At 27.8% G+C, this 12,388-nt stretch overlaps 1 protein-coding gene across 1 annotated transcript in view; it reads right to left on the minus strand.

Moving 5' to 3' along the window:
- Positions 1–7,263: 7,263 nt before the first annotated feature.
- Positions 7,264–12,388, minus strand: part of LOC106683534 (membrane-associated progesterone receptor component 1) — an 11,299-nt gene continuing 6,174 nt past the window's right edge. Inside the window, exon 3 of the mRNA XM_014425061.2 lies at positions 7,264–7,563. Within this exon, the coding sequence (XP_014280547.1) occupies positions 7,445–7,563 (119 nt within the window). The 3' untranslated portion in view covers positions 7,264–7,444. The remainder of the gene's footprint in view (positions 7,564–12,388) is intronic.

Here is a 12,388-nt window from a genome sequence, read left to right on the forward strand (position 1 = left end):
TGATAAATATAATATTTCATCCTTCACTTTCTCAGAACTTATAAAAATGTGAAACTATGAATCTGGTCATATAACAGAAATAATAAAATATAAGTACATTTTATCTAATTCAATTGATTAATTAATATATGTTTTTTTCTATTAACTTTTTTTAAACCTGTTATAAATTTTTGGGTAAATATAAAATAATTTAAGTTCTGAATTTTTTATAAATAGGGAAAGTGTTGTATTAGGATAGTAATAATCTCACAGAAGGCCCAAATATTCAATAATCATTTTCAGTGCTTACAGTGTAAGAAGGTAGGTATGAAAGATATAGAGCTAGGATGTTGAAGATAAGGATCAAAGGGAGGTAACAGAAAGGGCACTAGTCTTTTGATGTTATGATAACCCTAGAACAAACCAGTCTCCAGTCATGCAAAGGAGCAGAATATGAAACACAAGTGATGGGAACCAGTCTCCTGATCTTGCAGGAACACGAGCACAGAGCAGCACTTGTGGGGTAACAAACCTGAGGATAATCAGCTATCTGAATCTGTAGGAAAAGATGGGAGGAAATAAAGCCATTATTACAAAAATATCTTAGAATCAAGTAAAGTAATTCTGGCATAGCTCCAAAGAGAGGCCTGATAAGAATTGTCAGGTTAGATTTTTACAAAACCCAAGTAAACCTTTCTACAAACATATTTATTTGGGTTCATCCAGGAGCTCTCTATGGATTACTTTAATGCTGGTGTTTATCATATAATTTAAAAAAAAAATGAAAGAAAAGGGAAATAAGGTATTATAAATAACACACGTAACTATATAAGTATTTAAATTAACATTATGAGAAATGTGCAAAATGAAATGATATGCATGATTAGTAAAATTAACAAAGAAGAAGTAATTTATTAAGTTAAATGAGACAAAATGGAGTAAGTAGTGAAACTATAAATACTAAGAAGTAATGAGTAGAAATAAACAACATGTATGAGGAAAAGTGAATAAGGAAAGAAGAAGGGGAATGGTGATGAGAACAAGGAAGGCAATTAAAATAATCTTTCCTTACTCACACAAAAATGTTTCCTTATTCACTTTTCCTTACAAAAGTTATTTACTCCTGATCATTACATATTATTTTTTTTAGATTTACTACTTACTCCATTTTGTCTTATATAACTATATAAATCACTTCTTTTTTTTTTTTTGTTAATTTTACCTATTTGTTTTTTATGTTTCTCATTGTATCACTTATACCGTTTATTTTCGCACTTTTATAAATCAATGTTCTAATTTCAATGTTTTCTATTGTTTAGATAGAGGAATGTTAGATGTTTAATAAATTTTTCCCTTTCTTTAATTTTTTTTTAAATATCAAATGTTTTCAATATTTATTTTACCTTATTATATTATTATCTATTACCTTCTTAATTTCTTGTTACACTGTTTTGTTATATTTTTCATTCTATTATGGTTGTTATCTAACTTTGTTTTCAGCCTCGAAATTTAAGATGAAATGTCAGTAAAAATAAAATAAGTTTAACTTATTTGTATTGACTCCACTGACCATCTTCTCCTTATACTTCCAATGTTTATATACCTTTGGACAAATGTATTTTATCAATATTTTTCAATTTATTATATATTCTTTTGGAATCTCATTTCTCCCCCTTCCTACACTTTAATCTCATCCTGTATCTTAAAGATTTTTTTGAACTTTTATGCTTTTTTATTCCCAGTATATATTTCTAAATACTAAATTTCTTATAAAATATATTTGCCCTAGAACCAAAAGAAGGAATCTTGAAAAAAAATGTGTGCTTTCTATACAGCAGGGACAAGTATGATTATTTATCTAACCATGACTTCCTTGTAGACATAAGAATGTTTTCTAACTAAATATATATGTATCTTTTTTAACTAATATCACTGCATTTAATACCTCGAATAAAACATCACAATTCAATTAAAGAGTTTTTCAAATTATAGTTTCCTTTTGATACTAAATTATTCAAGAATAATTAAATTGACATTTTTAGGTTTATATTTTTTAAATTAGACAAGTGTGATGAAAATGATAGAACAGATAGTAAATTACAAAAATATATTCTCATTTCAGAGTTCCAAGAACTATGAACAGATAGGAGAGAGTTAATTAGATTGTATTTTTTACTAATATATAAAAAAGAACATGGAGAATAGCAATTTAGAATGAATATCTTTTTCTTATTGCTTTAACATTTCACATGAGGAAAATTCATTTGTAATAATATTTAAGAAATAAATAGTTGAATGACCAAAACATACTGCTTTAGAAATAATTTATTTAATCACTTTAATTGAATGTTATTTGTTAAAGGATTACTTCATAAAATAAGCTATTTCCTAATTGGTGAAATAGTCATTTCCTATTATTTTTTTTAAGAATTTTAAATTTTGACAAGTTCATCTAATTCTTTTAAATTTTTCAAGAGACCTTAGGTCAATTTTTTCCCATAATAAAAATTATATTTATTATATTATAATAGTAATTAGTATTAATAATTCAATAGTTCTATAAAATTCATGTAGTCATGAATAACCTTGCACAATAAAAACAATTTTGTCTGATTCCAAACAATCTATATCGATACCTATTTTTCAGATTAAATTTTATAGTTAACACCATTAACAAAGTTTTTATTAAGCATATCTCACTATAACGGTTTTAGTTCAATAGAAGATTCAATTTAAACTGAAAATCTTCTTTTATTTATTATGTCCAAATAATGCTGATTAGTTTTTGATTTATTTACAATTTACATACTGAATCCTTCTTTAACACTTCAGATGGTTTGTTTACTACATTAAAATATGAAACTAACACACAAATGAAATTGATTATTTTTTCCTTTCCTTCATTTTATTTTATTTTTGGGCATTAGTCAGTAACAAAATAGATGCTACTTATATTAATGAATTTAATATAAAATTGTTAAAAATTTCGATTTACTTACTTATTTTCATTTAATTACTCCTGTTTAGGGAGTAATTAATACTATATATTCCCATCATTCAAGGACATTATAAATTAAAATATTATGAAACAAATGAAATTGAAACTATTATGCAATTATTTCAGCAATAACTTAAGAAATATATTGCTTTATTTCAAGAAATATTTAAAAATTCAAATAATTATTTTTAAAAAATAATGCAGATAGTTATTAGATTCCAATAAAATGTTATAAATGACCATTATTTTTTAGATAATCCTTTAATAAATTCATTATTCAAACAGTTCCCAGAACTACATAAAACATTGATACAGCTGGTTGTGAAACTGACTTCACTATGTATGTAAACTTTCAGTCATAAATTCATGTCATGATGAACTCCTTGCTTTTGAACAGCTTTAGCTGGTTGTTCAGTTGAATATTTTATGGTTAAATGCATTTGCAGTTTGCTTATACACAATGCTGTCCCCAATCACTTTCACAGAGATAAGCAGTGGTCTTCCCTCATCTGTGAACTTGAGCAATTTAAAATTCTAATATCACCCCCTCCCCCTTCATTATTGAAATAACTGTTGAGGTATTTCTGTTTACACTTCCATCTTACAGGTATTTTTCATTTACTCTATTTGATTATTTTGTAATAAGTTTATATATCCATCTATCTATACTATTCTTTTTATAATGAAAACCCCCATCTTCTAAATTCCATACCAGTTTTTATGTCTCCTCATTTAATTAAATTAATAGATGTTTTCTGTAATATAGGTATATTATGGTGTTCCTGTTATTATTATTTTGGTATTTGTCTTTATTATTTTATTTAAGTTCTTAATTCTTTATACACCTCCACCATTACATTTTTTATGTCACTCTTACATTGGCTCTACCTTATTGTAATCCTGATGAAACTTACAACATAGGTAATTGAAACTATATACATACATTTTAATTCAGAAAATAGTATTGATTAGTTAAATTTGGTAGGTAACCAATCAATCACAGATTGGTCATTATATTCCTCCATGTTGTGGTTCAGAAACAGAGTTAGAGATAAATATTGAGAGAGAATATGACTCCATTTTTCAGTCTCCATGTAACTGAAAGCTAATGGTAAAAGTGACAAGAAGAGACAGTGGCTTTTTTGGGAGAAGCGGGACAGTCAGAATGAGTATAGTGGGTACAAGCCTTACCCAGGGACTCAGTGACTTATGTAATTTTTGACAAAAGGTTTAGTTTTAACACATTATGGACCTTCCGTAGCTCAGGTGGTTGAGGCGCAACACAAATTCAAATCTGGTCTGGTGGGGTGGACTTTTTTCACTTTGAGGCTGCCTCATGAAATGAAAAAACTTGACCCTCCACCATGGTTAGAATAGGTTGGTCACCTCTAGATAACCCCCTTATGTCAGAAATGACCAGGTGATCATAAAAAAAAAAGTTCGGACAAGTTCTTTGCAATACATTCACATCTGACTAACACATCTTTAGGATATTCAATATTGTATTTATTTATCTCTACATAATTTTCATATGGATTCTTTATCTCGTTTAATTAAAATTTTATTAGAAGCTCACACTTCTGAATTTCAAGAACCTTGTTTCTTTCATATTGCTGAGAGAAAAACCGTTTCAGGAATTTTGTTCTAAGAAATGAAAGGATTACTCCTACATTCTTTAGGATTTATTTCAAGTCAATCTGGACTTCTAAGATAGAATAATACATTTATAAAATAATAATGTTAATAAACAAGGGGATTTTATAATTTTCTGCTTTTCATGTAAGTTGTGGGATAGAATAGACATTTATATTCAATTCCCAATACTGAGGCTGACTTAAAATAAGCCCAAACATGGGCTTATTTAATTAAAATAAGTATTATAAAGTTTATTAAATAAATAAATCATGTTTTTTTGAAAGGTATATGAAAAATGCTAATACTGTTTTATTTACTTCTTTACGAGAAGTATTAAGAAAAATTCATAACTTATACTGAGTGTTTGGGTGAAAATTCTTACTCTAAACTGTTAATTGTAATAATTTTCATGTTAAAATTTAGGATAGAAAACCTTAAATTCATACAATATGACATGATAATTCATATGGTTATTATTGATTTGTACATAATAATCTGTGGGTTTGAGAGCCCAGCGGGGTCCACCCAGCCTTATAAAGTGAGTACCCTTAATTGCGTAAAAATCTGGCAGTCGAGCATGATTCTGACCAAATGACCTGCTTGCAGAACAGTTGGTTTAGTAACAATACTTCCTTACAAAGTATTGCACCCCAAACCCTCCAGGATTGTAGCGGTACAGACTTATTTATTTTTATTATTGATTTGTACATACTAATCTGGATAAATATCATTGTAATTACATTTGCTTATATATAATTATGTCCATGTTTTAATTTATCGTCCCAATCCATTCCTAATAGCTTAAACTTAGTTATAATTGAAATTAGTCTTTAAATGAGAAAAAAAAATTTGTTTATTGAACATAAGATTCGGACCAGGCTTGGTCAATGTTATGTCCAAATTCATAGTATAAAGAGTTATGTTGTAGCAAGGGTTCATTGTATTTTGCTTTTAGTTTTATAAAACAATAATAAATTGTAGTAAGATGGTCAGGGTGGCGGTTAGGAAAGGTACAAATATGTCAAAAACTATTTATCAGAAACCAATATTTTACCCAACTTTGGAGGGCTGAATCTGGATGGTTTCAGAATCAATCCGATTCTTACACCACCTGAATTCTCAAAAGTGGGGTGAAATTTTGGTTATTAATAGATCTTGTATTATTTTATTATATATGGTATGGTATTATATTATAAATGGTCAACTAGTAAACTTTCATCAATACTTCATATAGTGAAAGAAGCAATGAAATACTTAAATTATTTAGATAAATTTATCCTTAAGTACTTAAGTTTTCATTTTAGTTTGAAATATACAGGGCTCAGAAAAAAATTAGTACAAAACCTGCTGTAGACACTTTCTGTTTCAAGACATATTTAGTTATGTGTATGAGACAGGCATAAATTTAATGTATAAGAAACCATATTATTACATAAAATAATATAATATTAGTGTTAGAGGTAAATATTTTTAAATGATTCAAATTTCTAATATATGGTAATCAATATTCCTTACTCAAAATAAATGAAATCTTGAACGGTTTCTTTAAAAAAGTAATTAAAAAAAATAGTCAAAAGTGATATATTTAACAAACATAATGACTGAAGAAACACACAGAATAAGTGTAACATACAAAATCATTACAAAGTTCTTCACCAAACAGAAAATTTTGGTGAAAGAAACAAGCAATTAATATTGAGAATAGAAAAATTAAAACATAACATTCATGGTTGAAATTGATTTCTTTATATATATAATATTTCACATCGTTCGTAAACAATTCATAATAACATGTCAATAAAATTCCCCGTCAAGATCTTATTAAGGTACTAGTTAGTATAATTACATATTTATGTATATATAATATACACATATATATGATATATACAGAGGCTCATGCTAATTAAGGATCTGTCAGTCTCAAACATAAATATAATTAGAATTTGAGTAACAGATTCTCAATTGATACAATTTAAAAAAAAAAAAAAAAAAAGACAAAATATCAAAAAGGCAGTCTCAAATTAGTTGGAAGATTAATAAATCCAATCTTAGAAAATAGTATATACATGACAATATAATCATAAAAAATTATATTTTTGGAAATGATAATTCATTTTTTTTCCTCTGAACTTATCTTACCTATCTAAATAGGACCATTTGGTTTAAGTATATCAGCCTTTTCAATAAATGAAACTCCATTCGAAATAACTAGTAATAATACCAAGTTATTTATGTAACTGCATCAAAGGAAAAAAAAATTGCCTTAACTATATTAAAAAAAAAATCAGATAAAAAATTTATAAATGACAATGATATCAACGATATAGCGATAATCTGTCCAAAATGCCTTTAGGATTGAACATAAAACTATTTTTAAAATAAATGAAATTATTTGATTTCATAATTCCATAATCTTATTTAATTTTTTTAACTTACTTTTTATATATTACAAAAAACATATAGGTCTCTAGCACAGGATAGATCCCGAGTTATCCTCAGCTAGTTAAAAAAATCTTCTAAACAAAAATAACCGAATAAAAGCACATATAAATAAAGTTTAAGAGACACCTTCACCATAATTTAATACTCATAACAAATATATATTTTTTTAAAAAATATGGTAACAAAGTGAAGTATCTTTTTAAACAAAGTTTCTATTTTCTGTTGATTTGGTTTTGTTTTAGTTGAAATGCCCTCTTAGGCAAACTTACAGATATAATTACCAAGACTACACAAGTGCCTTTATAATAAATGAGGGTTATCATATTAAAAAATTTTTTTAGTTTCTTTCTTTTTTTCTTCTTTTTTTTTGAATACATTGTATGTATTCGGTTACTCCTCTTTTGGTTTTTCAGCAGCAGTCTCTTGGTTTGTGGCTTCTTCCTCTTCATCTGAATAGCTTGTCGCCTCTTGACCAGGCTTCAGAAGCTTGCCAATGTAGTCATACCGATCTGTCAAGAACAATTAATTAATTAAAACTTAAATTATTACAAAATCATAATAAATAATTGGAATAAATTCTTATCTTAAAATGAAAACTACATCATACATCAATATCACAACAATGTAGGAATGACCAACCAAAGTGCATAGAGGGCAGGGGATTGTTGAGATTATTACTAAGAGACAGAATGATAAGCCAACAAATAATTTTAAATGAGAAATATAGTATACTCAACCAGAGTAGATTATAGTCCAAGAGCCAAAGAAGAGAAAAAAAAAGAAGTTATTTCACTCCAAATTGTTATTACTTCAATGAAAATTATACACCCTCAAGAGTCACACTCTGTCAACAATGAGGGCAATAAAAAATGGCGGCTATTCCAAAAGTTTTCTGTTAGAAAAAAAGTAAAGTTTTTACCTAGACCATACAAGGGATACAGCAGTGAATATCATTAAAAAGTAAATATTCAAGTATTTAACATCCAAGCCCTCTGAAGTTTATTATTTTAAACCAGAAATAACTTAAAATTTTCATTAATTTTTCATTTGGGGATCCATATCCTGAAAACTACCTACAACACTTCATAACACACTATTTAAAGTAGAGTAATTTTTTTTTAAATTAATTTTTTAATTTTTAAAAAATTTATTTAAAGTAGAGTATTTTTTTTTAAATTAATTTTTTAATTTTTAAAAAATTAATACTTAGTGACTTTATTTAGGCTAATATCATGAAAACTGCTGCTGCTATGAAGATAAAGATGTTATCAAAAACATTATAGTACATTCAACTATCTTTAATTTGGGTACTAATATGCATCTCTATGTCTGATAGTTGCTGAGATATAATTTTTCATAAACCAAAACTTTTCTCCAAACAACAAGAAATCAACATTTATTTGGGTCAATACCATGGAAACTGCTACTCCTCCTCAATTAAGAACTAATTGACTTCTGTATGTTGTTCATTCATAAGAATGTAATTCTTATGATATTTGCCAAAATAAGTTTACAAAATATTGATTTTTAAGAAGTAAGTTGGAAAAACTATACCTCCAAAGCTATTCAAATTAAACCAACTCTATTACGGCTCATATTTATCATATTTTCTCTAATTTAAATAATATTCTATATTTTTTTTAGTGTTATAGTTTTGAAAATATTGAGCTCTGAATAAAAAATGAATTTATTTTTAATGTTTTGAAACGGCCACTATTTTTTATTCCCACCAACTAAGGTTGACATAGTCATCAATTCTGACTAATAACTAGATATAATTAATGTAATAATAAATTGGTTGAAAAAAGTTTTTTTATTTGCAGACTTTTCAACTTCTAGAACAAATTAAGAGAATGAGGCCAAGATGTGGGGAGATAACATTTTTACCCAAGGTCTATCTAGGTGATGCTAGGGCATTAGCTAGGGAGAAACGAAAGCTCCAAGGATGCACTTCGCAAGACCATCCATGTGCAATTTAACTAAACCCAACCCTGCTGTATATCTGGGAGGTCATAAAAGACATCCCTGGGGTGGGCAGCAGCTTCAATAGTACCAACATGAGGCCGAAGGCAGTAAGCATTGGATGGGTCCATGAATAGACATCTGCAGGCGGAGTTGGAAATCAGCAGTATCGCTATAGAATGACTACAGGACCTCACCCTTCAAAGACTGCTGAAGTCAGAGGAGTTCAACCGCAAGGTGCAAATAGTTCCAACGCTCACACAAAGTAGAACTTCATGCACTAACTTCCCAATGTGGCTACATCGGGAAGAAGTGACTTAGAAATTATTTGAATTTAAATATGAGTAAAAATGTTATTTAATAATTATAAAAATCACTAAATGTCAAATAGAATAATTTAGACAATATAAATAAACAGTGATTTGTTTTAATTATGATCACGATAAATACATATAATAATGAATGAACAAAAATATTTAAAGTAGTTTTAAGTGCAGCTATGAAGTTGAAAATAATTATGAAGATTCATCATGAAGAAGTTATCTCAACAAACGGTGAACGTCAATCGAAATATACAACACGCAAGTATTCATAATGACATTCATTAAGACTTTATATGGTATAATTTAATGTTTAGATTTTATCTTTTAAATTTTAAGTTGTTTTTTTTTTATATAAGGAATTACATTTCTTACAAAATAAATGATGTTTTCTTCTATATTCAAATATTTCTGAAATGAATTAGTAATAAAACTCAACTATAAACTTGTAATTACATAATAATAATAACTTGTAGTTAGAAGCGGTTATTATGTCAATATCATCAAATAACTTAAACATAAGAAAATAAATTTAAACATCACAAAAATAAAAACATGACAATAAAAAAAATATCTTTATTTATTAGGTATACTCTCTTCAGCAGTTTTGAAATGATTGAAGGACAAAATCATGGTTTATGAATCACAAAAATATATGCATCTTAACTGTAATCTTAGTCAGGTAGTTTCTGGTCAAAAACCATGTCACTTGAGCTCAATACATCATATTTTAAAGGATGAAAATCAAACTAAAGATATTAGATTCAACATCAATTTGAGAGATTTAGAAAAAACAAAATGTCATCAATGCATCTACTATAGCTGACAGAGGAATGCTTCCATTTATGGCAAAAAAAAAAAAGAATAAAAAAGCAACTTAGATGCAAAGAATGACCACTATAAGGAGATAGTTATGGTTTTACTTAATAATTCCAGGGACATTAGGGAAGAGGAAGATCAGAATAGAGGAGACAGTTCCACGAGCAGACAAAATTTAATTTTTGTATATTATTATGAATTAGTTTTACAACTAAATGATTTTTAAACATTCGTCGTTTTGCTTGTCGTCCTGAATTTTCTGATTTTTCCTTCTTCGATATATCCTTTATAAACAAAATCATGGTGGGCTTTGTACCTACAAACACAGTCATAAAACTTTGTTTAAACGAATAATTTCATTACAGATGAAACTTAGCAGTATTACTAATAATAACACCTTCACAACATATGAATATAGTTAAATAAATATATTTTTTAAACTGAATTAGTACTAATGAGGTGTAGATAATTGACTGTAGATTAATGATTGGAGAAGTTTGTCGGGGAGGTGCGATCAGCAAAGAACAACATAAATGAGCAAAACAATGTTTATTTATTTTATGCCGACGTTTCGAACTGAGTTTCAGGTCTTCATCAGGGCTATAGAACAAAAGAGATAACAACATTTAGAGAAACATAAAATTGAAAAGGAATAGTATACAAACAAATTTGGAATTATACAAGATATTGAATTGAATCACAAATGATAAAAAATTGATTGATAATCGTGGAATTAGATGGTAGTAGATTGAAAACAGTGAAAGATGAAATATAATATCATGTAGGTAAGAAGATATGTATAATATAAGATATGCAAGTAGTATCTAAAAAACTGGAAAAAAACAAAAACAAGTATTGAATCTACAAATTGAACAATATGACAGAAAATGAAATATAGTGAGTGACTTATATCTGAATTACAGTGTGAGTATTAACTTATATACCTATACCTAAAAATATAAATATCTATGTGTGTGTGTATATATATATAATAGGAAAAAGGTAGAATATGGAGAATGGGAAAAGAATAATGTAAGAAATATGAGAACGAGAAAGGAGACTCATGTTATGGCGTAGAAGGTAGGCCTAAAACTGATTGATTTTTTTGATTTTTAGAAAATCTCACCAGAAAGGGTGAAGGACAGACAAAGGATTTGCTAGAAACGTAACTGTCAAGTAAGACCGTTATGACACAACAGTTGATATGAAATGCCAATGATGAAAATTATTAAATGAAAACAGATTAATTAAACATAAAACCGGTGATATGTAAAATTATGGAACCCAAAGGTCAAAAATTAGGAATAAAAATTAATAATAATAAAATAAGAGTAAAAGAATTAAAAACAAAATATATTAAAAAAATAAAATCAAAAATTTAATAATAATAGATAAAATAATATAAATTATGGGTGCTTTAATAAATTAACTATTTGGGAATAGGCTAGGGATAAGCTTTGTTTGTCTGTTTTGTGATTGACTAAGGAAGCTTCTAATTGTATAAAAATGCTTTCAGATAACAATTGTTTGACGTGGTTAAAGACAGAGGCTAGTATGGAGGTATTGTCAAAATCAAAAGAGTGTTTGAGTGTTAAGCTATGTTTGGATAATTTTGAAGCCGTGAAGTTATGGGATGAGATGGAATATTTATGACCGCTGGGTTATGCGGTCTTTAAGCAAATTTTTTGTTTCGCCAATGTAGGATGCATTACAATTAGAAGTGGAACAGGGGATGCAGTACACAACATGGGAACGGTATTGAGGAAGAATTGGATCTTTAAGATTGGCGTAAATAAAAGACAGTTTGTTATGGGCTTTGAAGGCTAGGGATGGAGGAACGTAATTGTTTATGAATGCTATCTGTAAGAAAGGGGATGTAAGGTAATGAATGATCTGTATAGGGGAATGGAAAAAGATTGTAGAGAATTTTGTGTAGATAGGGTACGGTTTTTATAAATATAAATAAGTTTGTCAATGTATTTTGGAGGGAAGTTGTTGTTTAATGCGGAGATAGTTCATCATGAAATTGGGAATCAGAGAGGGAAAAACCACGATGAATAAGATTTTTTGGATGTGTTTAGTTTTTGATGGTAAGAACGTACTCAGGAAGACTTCTAAATTATCATTCCCAACATCCTTACCATCAAAAAAACTAAACACAGCCTTAAAGATAAGATTTTTGGCTGTGTTGTTTTTGATGGTAAGGATGTTGGGAGTGATAATTTAGAAGAAT

Source organism: Halyomorpha halys, unplaced genomic scaffold (genome assembly GCF_000696795.3).
Source record: "Halyomorpha halys isolate HHAL.00 unplaced genomic scaffold, Hhal_1.1 Scaffold493.1, whole genome shotgun sequence".
Lineage (NCBI taxonomy): Eukaryota > Metazoa > Arthropoda > Insecta > Hemiptera > Pentatomidae > Halyomorpha > Halyomorpha halys.